Below are 14,031 nucleotides of genomic sequence, written 5' to 3'. Positions count from 1 at the left end.
GTTATGATGGTTTACTTGTAATATTCCTGACTCTGACGCCAGTGAATATTCAACTACGGATACTTTCAACTCTAGCATAGGTAAATATTACATAGCTATAAATTTAACTCAGTATTTTTATTCATAACTTCAACATCAATTAATAAACAAATAAAATGAATTTATTTTTATACATGCATGTATTTTTTTATTTTTTAATTTTTTAATTTTTTTTTTCCGGTCACTGGCCCAAGCCAGTGACCCGGCTGGCTTTTACCCGCAAGCGTGCGTGAACAATTCATGCACGCTTGCTACAAACACAATGTAATTAAATTTGTAAGTGTACAGTGTGGGTGAATTATCTTGCAAAGCTGGAGAAACTCACCTGGAAGCAGGGAGACGGAGACGTGATGGAGGACTGGTCGGCTAGTTGCTTTCTTCCTCTGCTTTTGTTTTTCTTTCGCTTCACCTCTGTTTTTGGTTTTCTCTGCTTGGTTTCTTCCTGCCTGTCCCCTGTATTTGCCCGTTCCCCAGGCTTCTCTTCGTGTTCTAGGTTCTCTCCCCAGTTCTTTTTTCGACTCCCCCCTGTTCTCTGTTTCTTTTTCTTTTTTTTCTCTGTCTAGTCTCCTTCCCCTGGCTTTTTCGTGTTCTCTCTGCTCTCCCCTGGCTCTTTTTTCAGCCCCTCGGTTCTGCCTTTGTTTTTTTTTTTCTCTCGGTCTCTCTCTCTCTCTCTCCTGCCTTCCCCTCGCTCAGGACGAAGACGATGGTGATAAAGGCACGACGTGCTGCTGGTTGAATGGAAGCTCCCTCCTCTGTGTTTTCTCGTTTTCGTCTCTGTGTTAGGCTTGTTTGCCGAAGCCCTGGTTCTGTTTTTCATCCTCCCTTTTCTGCTCAGTCGCTCTTTAGCTTTTATAGCCAGAATAAACAATGCCGTTTCTTCCAACCATAAAGTGTGATAATTGCAGAAGTAATGGCTGTGCGGCGGTGGGCGTCCGTTTCGGTCGGGTGAGGAAGATGAACAGTAACAGGAATCGGTGCCGTTTTGGTATTCACAGCTATATGCATTTTGGACCTTGAAGTTTTGAACGTTTTGTAATTAAGCCCCTATTTAAATTGTAATCGGACCCCTAAATTTTTGCACCCTTTACAAGTTAGTCCTTGTACTTTAATCTATTTCAATTGTGCCCCCAATTAACCCCAAACTTTGATATTTCTTCAATTAAGTCCCTGATTTCATTAATTAAATTAATTTCAAGCTCAATTAAGTCTCAAAACTTATCAATTCTCCAATTAAGCTCTTAATTTGATTAATTAAACTAGTCAAGAGTTTAATTAAATCTTTAAACTTCCAATCATGTTGCCCTTAACACAAATTTTAATTTATTTTTTATTTATTTTATTTTTACTTGTTTTTTATCATTATTTTTTTATTATTTTTCAGTAAATAAAATAATAATAATAATTAAAATCAAAAAATTAAAAATTGAGTTATGACACTATTAACAAAAGACTCTACATTACCATGGATGCTACCTTTATTGAGTCTGAACACTTCTATTCTCCTATGGTCTCCAACTTAGTTCTTCAGGGGGAGCCTAGAAGTGAAGATCTGAATTGGACATGACAGCTCCAACCACCGTTAGCACTCCTGATAATTTGGTAGACCCTGCAGCTACCACTGTTAGTAATCCAACAGACCCCGCTGATGACAGTCAAGCACATGCCATTGATGACAGTACAGCACATGCTAACGGCAGACAACTAGGGGAGCCTGAACATGGCGCTGGAGGAATACATGAATATTAGCTTAATGGAGAGTTTTTGAATCAAGAAACCCAACCAACCCCTATCTCTGCAGTACCTGAATCTCAAACTGAGAACAGTCCTAAGGTAAGCTCTCTCATTGTCCTTCCATATACTACTAACTTAAATACTCTTGTAGAGTATGTGTTACCTTTCAAACACAACAGAGGAAAGCCACCTAACAGGTACTCCCCTGATACAGAAGAAAGACGATCCAAATTCCTCGTTGCTAATTATGTGAGCACCCAACATCTATCTAATCCGATTCAGAACTTCACCAAAACATTATCTTCTTGTCATACTCCAGATAAAATAGACACTACAACATTATCCAGTGTCACCGACGGACTAATTCCGTCGGTGACAGCAATGAAATCCGTCGGTGAAAATAATACCGACGGACTCACCGACGGAACACGTCCGTCGGTATAACAGTCGTCGGTAAATCCCATTTCCGTCGCTAATTCTGTCGCAAATAAAAAAAACCACCCACCGACGGAAACACCGACGGTAATACAGACGGATACGCGCGCGCCAAAAAAAATTCCCCGCGGGAACATTACCGACGGACAATCCGTCGGTAATTTTAAGGGTAATTACCGACGGTATTACCGACGGATTTTCCGTCGGTAATTATGGCATGGCTTGTAATTTTGTTGCAACTCTCTGTGTAATACCGACGGATATTATCCGTCGGTAATGCCGTCGGAATTTAATCACCGACGGATAATATCCGTCGGTGATGCCGTCGGTAACTATGGCATGGATGGTAATTGTTCGGCAACTCTCTGTTAAATACCGACGGATATTATCCGTCGGTATATCCGTCGGTAGGTATTTGAAATATATAAAAAAAATAATTTATTAATTGTAAAAAACCTTAATAAACAAATAAAAATGCATTAAACATTAAAAATGTAAAAGTAATAATATTCATTACAAATTTAATGTGTTTAAAAAACAAAATTAAACTAGAATAGCGGCGGAGCTGGAGGAGGAGGCGGAGGAGGAGGAGGCTGGTTGTTCCCGGGACCAAACGGCCAAAAAGAAGCTGCACAAGTATCGTCACCCATCTTTGATCTCATCTCCATGACTATTTGACGGAGCTCATCATAATTCGTCGAGAGTTGTTTATATTGTTGTTTCAACGCAATGAACTCCTCAGACTGGGTGTTCGATACTGATGGAGAGCTTCCAACAGTTGAGACACTAAGAGTCGAACGCAAGTTGTCAGCCGTAGTGTTGGAGAGCCCGTAGACCCTGTTTTTATCGGGTCCACCAGACGATCCCGCCTCCATCCACAAATCTGGATCGAAATCTGGATGGTTCGACGGATTGTCCCCATATCTCTCTCTCAACCGGCTATTATAGGTCTCCTGAAAATTCCATCGGTAAAAAAATCATCAAATGCAATTCAAGATGCAATTCAAGAAAATAATAACTTACAAAATAAAATGAATGAACGAACATACCACGAAGTGCTGAGCACGGTTGTCCACGAACTGCTGCACCCCTTTTTGGCGGTCTTGACTCCGCACATGCGTCTCTAGAAACAGCTCCATTGGACTCGGTTCACGTCCAAGAGACGCAACCTGTAAGGAAAAAATAGGTTGAAAGTTAAATATATTATAAGGAACGACAAATTAATTAACGATATATTTCAATAAAATTAATCTTACCATCCGCTTTGCATGTGCGCTGAATGGGACGGATCCGCCAGTGTGCGTGGTCACCGAACCATAAATTTGCCGGTTCCGGTTGTCGGCGCCAGACTGTGAGCGCCGTGAGAACCGCTCTGAGGTCACGTGCTCAATATATGCCGTCCATATTTCCCCCGAGATGAATGGCGGTTTGAATTCCTGCCAAACCGCCACCTCATTCCATCCTTCAAGACCGTTATCCCTCGCATGTTTTTTTGATTTTTTTTGGGTGTCATACCAAAAATCACGCAACCTACTTCCATAGTAACAAATTAGAATTTAAAACATTAAATTATAAAACAAAAATAAATATTATTTTTGATGTTACCTAGTTGCCGCGTGATTCTCCCATACCCTCCTCACAACATTGTTGTCCGCCCTATCCCACTCAAATTTGTTCTGTGTATATAACTAATTCATATAAAATAAAAATAGTACAAGATATAAAATTATAAAAATCATTTATTAAAAATAAGCTGGAAATTAAAAATTAACACCGACCTGAAATCGCTTAAACCATGCATCGATATTAGGTTTCCACTCAGGATGTTTGGAAACCTGGCTCCATTGAAACAATGGAATCTCCATCGACGATTTAAACGCCAATGTTATAGTCCTTGCAGCCTCAATGTTTGTAAACCTGAAATTAAATAAAAGTAGTAATTAATATTAATTAGTTGTTCATAAATTATGTTATAAGTATATATAAAAAAAAACTAAAACCTAAACAAACTTACATTGAGAGGTCATCCTTCCATTGTGCCTGGTACTTGCGGGTGAATTGACCCCGCTGTGAAGGCACACCGCTTCTGCGCTGTGAAACCGCGCTAGAAGAGGCAGCATCACAAGTTGGCGTAGATTCCTCGCCGTGATCAGCACCTAAGGATACGTCCTCCTCGCTGCTAGAAGAACTAGCTGCAACCGTCTTCTGAAGACGTGCTGTAGATTTCATTCTACGCATCTACACACATGTATACGAATAATTAACTTCGATTATTTAAAAAAAAAATTTGACAGAGTCTCCCCTGTACTGGGGGGTCCCAAGTTGTCGACAAAATCATATTACACTTCCAATTTTATTTCACATCCCGATCCAATCATCCTGGATCTCAACCCAACTCATCATCATCAACACAACATTTTATTCAATAACATCATATAGAATTACAACTATGAACATTCATTTAATTATTTTATCCTAAATTAAGATAAACTAATAATTAAATGCAATTCTATATATATAAATTAACATTTTTAAAATAAATCAACAATAACAATTATATTTATAAACTAACATTTTTAACATAAATTCAACAATAACAATTATAGCAATACAAACAATAATATCCTAAATTAAGATAAACTAATAATTAAATGCAATTCTATATATATAAATTAACATTTTTAAAATAAATCAACATTTTTAAAAATACTGACAAAGGAATTTCTAGTAGAATTTTTCATGACTTCTTTAACAAGTTGGGCATTAAAGATATTTATGCACCTCTCTCTCTCTCTCTCTCTCTCTATATATATATATATATATATATATATCTCTGAAGGTGCTTAAGCAATTGACAAGAGAAGAAACTCACAAAGCTGGTAAGGGGGCATACCACATTCCATCCAAGCTATTGTCTTTGAAATGGAGGTACTGCATCTATCTCATGCTCTATATGATTAATGGATTTTGCTCGGTGTGGTATATGCGATTTCCTTCTACTCCTGCACCTTCCGAGACGATGCAGTAATTGGCTGATACTTGCTCTTTAACTGCACTGCAATAAGTTGCTCTGTTACTTCTGCCAAGTAGCACTTTCGTTCATCATCATCACCATAATAATAATCCCAGCAGGGGAGGTAGATGATTTGAGATATCTTTGGAGAGGTTGAGTTTAAATCATCAAAAAGACACAAATGAAACTTGATTTTGATATGCTTTGTACGTCCATGAAAGACTGGATTCTTTGAAATTGATACTGCAGAACTGTTATCACACATGATTTTAGTAGCTTCAATCTGTTCATGTCCCAAATCCTTTAACATTTTCCTCAACCAAATTGCTTGGTTGACAGCAGAGGCAGCAGCAATGTACTCTGCTTCTGCAGTGGACTGAGTTGTTGTCTCTTGCTTCTTTGAACTCCAGGTGAAAACACCTGAATTGAGTGAGAATAAATACCCTGAAATGCTTCTTGAATCATCAACACAGCCTCCCCAGTCACTGTCAGTATAGTCTCTTAGTTCCACAGTCCCTTCTGATGATCTTGGATAGAAAATACCAAGATCAATGGTACCTTTGATGTATCTAAGTATCCTTTTTGCTGCAATGAAATGAGTTTCCCTTGGAGAATGCATGAACCTTGAAAAAATACTCACAGCAAACAATATGTCAGGTCTGCTTGCTGTGAGATATTGAAGGTTGTCAATTAAGCCTCTATACAAACTTTCATCCACTTTTTCAGATTCATCATCCTTGCTAAGCTTGATACTTGTTGTCATAGGAGTCCCCACTAGTTTACAATCCTGCGTTTCCATTCCAAGGAAGTAATTCATCATTCCAAGGTCAGACATCTCAAACATCTTCTTCAATTCATGTTTGAACTCTTGGATCATTCCAAGTTCACTTCCTGTGATGAGCATATCATCTACGTAAATAGATACAATTAGAAAATGGTTACTGTCGCACCCAACAGCGCGGCGTCCTTAAAAATAAATCTTGATTATGGAAAAAGAAAAGATATCTGGCATCTTGTTCTTTTAGGGAAAATGTCTTGTTCAAGGAGTCGCCACCTAGTATTATGGTCACTAGGAACCCTAACTGGTCAACAGAGATTCTATGGTACGGGACTGGTTACGTAAAAGGGAAGATATTATCACCCCTTAAACGTTCTGCCTGAGGCAGACTGCATTGATGGTTTTGTCTTAAATTGCTAAACGTTTATTAGTTTTATGCTATGATGATTTGCTTATAATATTCCTAACTCTGGCGTCAGTGAATATTCGACTACGGATACTTCCAACTCTGGCGTTGGTAAGTATTACGTAACCCAAAAAAAAATGAAAGGTGTTGCTGACTCTAGCTCTTTAAATAAACCAAATAAAAATAAATTTAGATATATGCATGCATATTTTTTTATTTTATTATTTTTTTTCTATTTTTCTATTTTTATTTATATTTCTATTTTTTTATTATTTATCTTTTTGGGGCTGGGTCCAGCTCAACCCACATGGGCTGGGCTAGACCCAGCCAGCCAAGCCCGGTCACTGGCCCAAGCCAGTGACCGGCTGGGCCACAGCACGCATGATTTAGTTTCATGCGTGCATGGCACTGTGCGAAGGTAATTAATTACCTTCGCACAGTGCTAAATGCACTGAAGTTTCGAAACAAAAACGAAGAGGAAGAGAAAGCTTACCTTGCTACAGGTTGCTTTGCCGGAGTGTTAGCGTGTTGGGCGAAGATCAATGGTGGCGTCCATTGATAGGAAACTGGAAATCCTCCTTCTACCTCTGCTTTCCTGCCCTCTATTTCTTTTTTTCTCGTCTGTGAAATTCTCCCCGTGGTCTGTTTTTCAAACTCTCTCTACTCTCTCTCGGTCTGTTTCTGCCTTCGTTGTTTTAGGCCAGTACTGGTGAGGGGAAGCTCGTTTCTGGTATGGGTTCTAAAAAACACTTAAAAGTTCATCTGGTATCTTTGTGTCTCTTCTCTTTTCGGTTTTTTTTGTCTCCCTTTCTCTCTTGGGTTTTTTCCCCGTCTCTCCAACCAACCCCTGTTTTTCAGTGCTCCTATGCTTATATAGAGCTCGGCGGGTTGGTAACGGGCGGTAGGCTGAGGGTCGACCACCATTAAGGCGCCCATAACTGAAGCCAACGGACGACGATTACTGCTGCAACGTTTCTCCATCCTTTACTGTAGAAAATGGTCACTGGCTTAAAGGAGAAGAAGATGAACAGCGTCTTCAAAACGATGTCGTTTGGAGATAAAAGATGGCCATTTTACGTTTTGACCCATGCAGTTTTGAAAGTCTTGTAATTAAGCCCCTGGTTTAAACTGTAATTGGCCCCCTGCATTTGCGCGCCATTTTCAATGTAGTCCTTGGATTTTAATCTTGCAATTTTGACCCCAAACTTTAATATTTCTTCAATTAAGTCCCTGAATAAGTTAATTCCAAGCTCAATTAAGTCTAAAATTTGTCAATTCTCCAATTAAACCCTTGCTTGGATTAATTAAATTAATTTCAAGCTTAATTAAGTCTCAAAACTTATCAATTCTCCAATCAAACCCTTGATTGGATTATTTAAATCAATTTCAAGCTTAATCAAGTCTCAAAACTTATCAATTCTCCAATTAAGCCCTTGATTTGATTAATTAAACTAGTCAAGAATTTAATTAAATCTTTAAACTTCCAATCATGTTGCCCTTAACCCAAATTTTAATTCATTCTTCATTTATTTTATTTTTACTTGTTTTTCATCATTTTTTTTCAGTAAATAATTAAAATAAAAAGGTCAAAAATTAGATTATGATAGTTACCACAGGATTTCACATACAAAGTTGCTTCATTTTGGCTTCTGCTGAACCCAAGCTGAAGCAGATGTGTGTCCATTCTGTCATACCAAGCTCGGGGAGCTTGTTTCAACCCATACAAGGCCTTCTTAAGTAGATACACATGATCTTCTTTATCTTTAACAACATATCCATCGGGTTGCTCTACAAAGATTTCTTTAGCAAGAAATCCATTCAAGAAGGCAGACTTGACATTAAGTTGGTGAATCTTCCAAGAGTTATGTGCTGCAAGTGCAATGAGAAGTCTAATAGTATCATACCTTGCTACTAGAACAAAGGTCTCTAGGTAGTCCACACCATATTGCTAAGCATAGCCCTTTACCACCAATCTAGCCTTGTGTTTGCATATTGACCCATCTGGATTGAGTTTTGTTTTAAAAACCCATCTTACACCTATCACCTTGCGATGCTTAGGCCTTTCAATCAGCTGCCATGTTGCATTTTTGTTGATCATTTCTATTTCTGCCTCCATTGCTCTCCTCCATGCTGGAAATTCTTGAGCTTCAGTATAGCTAGTTGGTTCTAGAATTGCCATGTTGCATCTTAGGTGAATATCTTCCAATGATCTTATACCTTTAACTGGAAAGTCATCCACTGATTCATCAGCTTCCAGCTGAGGCTGAATGGTGAATGGATGATCAGAAATCATATTTTTCTGATGTTCCCAGTCCCATGTGGTTGCTTCATCAACCTTCACATCTCTGCTGAGAATTACCTTCTCTGTTTGTAAGCAAAGGATTCTGTATCCTTTGGTTGTTATTCCATAGCCCACAAAAACTCCCTTCTGAGCTTTGTTGTCAAGTTTGCTCCTTTTTGGCTCAGCTATATGATAATAGCATATGCTGCCAAATATTCGAAGATGATCTACAGCAGGTTTGACACCATTCCAGCCTTCATATGGTGTCTTGTCCTTCAGTGCTTTGGTTGGAAGTTGGTTCAGCAAGTAAACAAAGGTATTGACTGCCTCTGCCCATAATTTGTTTGGCATTTTCTTTTCAAGTAAGAGACATCTAGCCATCTCCATTACTGTCCTGTTCTTCCTCTCACACACACCATTTTGTTGTGGTGTGTATGGTGTAGTGTACTGGTGCACAATGCCTCTACTGTTGCAATACTCAAGAAACTGATTTGAGGTATATTCAGTACCATTGTCAGATTTTAAGCATTTAATTAGCATGTCACTTTGATTCTCAACTAAAGCTTTGAATGTTTGAAAGATTGTAAATACTTTACTCTTAAATTTGATGAAATACACCCAACACATCCTAGTATAATCATCAATAAAGAGAATGAAATACTTGTTACCATATAATGAGGCTGTCTTCATAGGTCCACACACGTCAGTGTGGATGAGCTGAAGCTTTTGGCTGGCTCTCCATGCTTGCCCTTTAGGAAATGGTGGCCTTCATTGCTTGCCAAGTTGACATGTTTCACACGATTGAATCTCACTATTCAATGTGGGCAATGCTTCAACCATTTCCTTTTGTTTCAGAATTGACAAGCCTTTTTGATTGAAATGTCCAAATCTTTTATGCCAAAGATTTGAAACATCCTGAGTAGCACTCATAATGCATGATTGGATACTTTATCCCAGTCAACAACAAAGCTTATGTTTTTCATCTTTATACAGAACACTTGTTCTCCAGAAGGATCAAAGATAGTGCATTTATGACCCTTAAACTGAAGAGAATAGTTTTTTCTCCATCATTTGTCCAACACTCAATAAATTTTGACTGATTTCAGGTATGAATAACACATTAGGAATGATTTTGATACCTGAACTTGTTTGACCATTTACTGACCCTCTGCCTTTGACCTCCAGAAATTCTCCATTGCCAACCTTTACTCTGGATTTGTAAGATTCATCAAGGGTTTTGAACATTCCAGCATCATTGCACAAATGGGGTGTGCATCCACTGTCAATAAGCTAAGTATCAGCTGAATCATTTGTTGAGAAACAAGTGACAGCAAAGAATTGCTCCTCCTGTGTATCAACTTCATCTGCTAGGTGAGCTTATTGAGGTTTTGGGTCAGAATTTTTAAACTTACAGACCTTTGTGATGTGCCCTGATTGCTTGCAATTTCCACAAATTGCATCTGGCCTCCACCAGCAATATTTTTCTGAATGTGTGTTTCTTTTGCAGTGAGTGCAAGGAGGAAACTTCTTCTGTTTTGAACCTTCACTGGTGCTGCCCCCTTCATTTCTGCCTTTAATTCTCAGATTAAGCAACTTCTTTCCTTTTCCAGCTTGTTGTTTTTGCACATAAAAGGCTCCTTCAGTCAATCTGTCTTGCCTGATTGTACTTTGTTGCTCCTGTGCTTGAAGAGCACTCATTAGTTCACCTAATGATATTTTACTGAGGTCCTTTGATTCTTCTAGAGAGGAGATTTTGGATTAAAACCTCTTAGGAAGAGTCACAAGAACCTTCTCCACAATCCTGATGTTAGGAAAGTCTTCTCCAAGTAATCTGATGTTGTTGATAATTAGTGAAATTCGATCAGAATACTTGGAGATTGTTTCATCTTCTTGCATGTTAAGTGCCTCAAAATCTCTCTTCAAATTCAGCACTTGCATTTGCCTTGTTCTGTCACTGCCTTGGTATTCTTCTTTTAGTTTGTTCCAAGCCTCTTTGGCTGAATTGCATGCCATAATTCTGTAAAAAATGCTTTCTGCCATAGAATTCTGGATGATTGATTTTGCCTTTTCCTCACTGCTGAACTTGATTTGAGCCACAGTGGGATTTGTTGGTAAGGGAGCTACTGGTTTGTCTTCAGAAACAATTTCCCAAAGATCATAAGCTTCAAGAAAGGCTTGCATCTTCATTGACCAAATGTGGTAGTTTTCGCCAGTGAACATAATGGGGGAGTTTAAAAGTAGGTTGTTGGATGTCATTTTTGAGATTTTGAAAAAAGTGTTTTGGTCCTGTAAGATCTAAGAGAGCTCTGATACCACTGTTATGAATTGTGTTGCTGTGTTTTGTGCAGGTGAAGGGATGCACAATCAAGAACAACAGTGCTGGATATTGAAGAACACGAACTACGCACAAGGTGTTTGATAAAATGTCTCTCACATTATTTTATTAACTGCATGTCTTTAAATACATGAATAAACTTAACAAACTTTCCTAGTTATCAGCCACTAATTTTAATGGACAATGTGCTGCCACTGACTCAGCAACAACCTCAGAAAAATAAAGAATTTACTCTGACGAAATGAAAACAGAAATGAAAGAAAAGAAAACAGACAACACTTGATTGAATAACAATTAAACAAACTGAAGCACTAGAGTTAAAATGTCAATTGTCTAACAGAAGATAATGAATTTATTGCATATGTTACAAGTTGAACTTATTGTAGTTCATAGCACATTTTCTTCATTGCAAGGGCGAAGGATAAAACGGAATGGGAATCACGTTAAGTTGATGTTTCCTTCTAAGCGTGCCCACAAAAACTTCATTCATGTCGAGATCTTCTGAAAGGTCTCCGTTTGGAAGTTTCCAATCGAAATGGTATAGCAGCTGCGCAAGTGGAAGCTCGACAGTAGCTATACCAAATAAAATGCCAGGACACATCCTCTTCCCAGCACCAAATGGGATGAATTCAAAATTAGTACCCATATAATCAATCGAACTATCTAGGAATCTCTCTGGATAGAATTTCTCAGCTTCAGTCCAATGATCAGAATCTCTTCCAATAGCCCACGCATTGATCATCACTTTACTTTTAGCCTGTATGACATATCCATTAATCTCGCACGTCTTGTTGCATTCTCTTGGAATAAAAGGAGCTGGAGGATGTAGCCTCAGAGTTTCTTTGATAATCAGCTTCAAGAATTCCAAATTGTGAAGACATGTTTCATCAACATCCTCAGTATTACTAAAGACTTGCCTCACTTCCTCTTGTGCCTTTCGCATTACCCTTGGATTTATCAACATTTCGGACATTGTCCATTCCATTAATGTTGATGATGAATCACTCCCAGCGGTGAATAGTTCCTGCAATAAGATTACAGAGTTAGGGAAGTGCTAATCATATCTTTCTTACATATTGCATAAAAACATATATTGATCCAACTCTTAGAAGAGAACTTTTGTGTTGATTATGGAGCTCCAGTTGTTTGACATCGGTGTATGTGAATTGGGATTGGTATTTAGTTTCATTTATGTGTGCTTTCTCTAGTGTCTTCGAAGGCCTTCAAAAGGCGCTAGTACTTCCACGTGGTCTGGCCCAACCAGTGAGTCATGACGGATGTCTCCAAAACCCGGTCACCTCTATGGCCAGATCCGGCCATGTCTCTTGCCGTTGAAATTCACTGTTTCAAAACATCTTGTTCAACGATGGACCGTTGACTTTGGATGTCTTCAAAAACATTGGAGAAGGTGCCTTATAAGCTTAGAATATATATATATATATAGAAAGTAGATCAAATGTTCTTGATCAGCACTCCTGGTAGAACATTAATTGTGAAGCATATATACTCACCAGGATGGTTGCTTTGATGCTGTCTGTTGTCAAAGGGAATCCAAGGTCCCCGTGATTCTGGAGATTCAAAAGAACATCCAGAAGATTCTCCGCTTCACTCTCTTCATCAGTCTTTGCCACTTCCCTGCAGACTCTATGTTCATATATAATGTTTTCTAGGATCTCATCTGCGTCTTGATGCGACCTTTCGAGCCTAGACCTAAACCTACTGATCATGTACAACAGCTTAGAGGAAGGGAATACATCTGCAATATTCATACCTCCCATTGCCTCCATCACATGCTCAATAATCGGTAAGAATGCTTCTTGGTGCTTGTATTTCTTACCAACACTTGTTCTTGCAGTGATGCCATTTAATAAATCAAACATCATTTTGCTAAGGTTGATTGGCGAACCTGCTTTTGAATAAATGGTTCTAATAAAATTTGATACCTCTTCTTCCCTGATTGATCTGAATGATTTTACACGTTTCGCGCTAAGTAGCTCCAATACGCAAACCTTTTTCATTTGTCTCCAATAGTCTCCATATGGGGCAAATGCAATGTCCTTGCTATTGTAAAACATGACTTTTGCAACAAGGAGACATGGTCTGTCGACAAAGTTGATCTCGTGGGTTTTTATTGCTTCTTTTGCTGCTTCTGGTGATGAGATAATGACAGTGGGAACTTCTCCAATTTGAAGTTGCATGACTGGTCCATATTTATTGGCCATGTCTCTTAGGACTTGATGGGGTAGAGAGCCAAGTAGCTGGTGAAGGTTTCCAATTAAGGGTAATTTCCATGGTCCAGGAGGTGGAGGTGGAGTTGATGAGTTGTTACCTTGTGATTTCTTCCATAATCTCAGAACTGTGAAGATTAAGAGAAGGAAAGGTACAATAAGGATATAGATAAACTGGAATACTTGATCCATAATTAAAATGGTTACGTTTCACTAATGCTGCAAAAACTGGTTAAATAGAGTAGTGTGGCTAATTCAACAACTTGATGTCTATTATTATTGGATTTGGATGTGCTAAAAATAATAGACATCAAGTTGTTGAATTAGTCACACTAATCAATTTAACCAGTTTTTGGTGCATTAGTGGAACCTAACCATTATATGATATGACGCACAAACTCACACTATTGTATAGATAGCAAGGAGGGAAAAGAATTACACTATTATATTGTTGGTGCAGTTTGTAAATGAATAAAGAATGAAAAGATATTTATCTCATATTAGAAAGAAAAACTCTCTCTTAAGTGTTTATGAGTGTGGGTTTCTATTGTGCATTAAATTAAGTGAAAGCCATGGTGAATGGGCTCTCCTAATAGGCTTCATAATGCTATTATATGGATTTTTATAATATCAAAATATGGCACTTGGAATTTGAAACTTAATATGTCAGCGAGATTAATTTGTTTTTAATTTATTTTGTTAATTTTCATAATTTATTTTGTTAATTTTCATAATTAATTTTGATAATAACTATTCAGTTATTAAAAATAATAACTATTCAGTTA

At 38.1% G+C, this 14,031-nt stretch overlaps 1 protein-coding gene across 1 annotated transcript; it reads right to left on the bottom strand.

The window, feature by feature from the left end:
* Positions 1 to 11,272: 11,272 nt before the first annotated feature.
* LOC7457167 (cytochrome P450 726A27) lies at positions 11,273 to 13,501 on the bottom strand. Its single transcript, XM_002310600.4, has 2 exons — positions 12,530 to 13,501; positions 11,273 to 12,042 (listed from the first exon to the last, which is right to left on the bottom strand). The coding sequence occupies exons 1-2, from the start codon at positions 13,436 to 13,438 to the stop codon at positions 11,422 to 11,424; spliced, it is 1,530 nt and encodes a 509-aa protein (XP_002310636.4). The 5' UTR covers positions 13,439 to 13,501; the 3' UTR covers positions 11,273 to 11,421.
* Positions 13,502 to 14,031: the final 530 nt, after the last annotated feature.

This window comes from Populus trichocarpa, chromosome 7, assembly GCF_000002775.5.
Source record: "Populus trichocarpa isolate Nisqually-1 chromosome 7, P.trichocarpa_v4.1, whole genome shotgun sequence".
NCBI classification, from domain to species: Eukaryota; Viridiplantae; Streptophyta; class Magnoliopsida; order Malpighiales; family Salicaceae; genus Populus; species Populus trichocarpa.
Note: the sequence above shows the minus strand (reverse complement) of the source record. Positions and strands in the feature narration are given on the sequence as shown.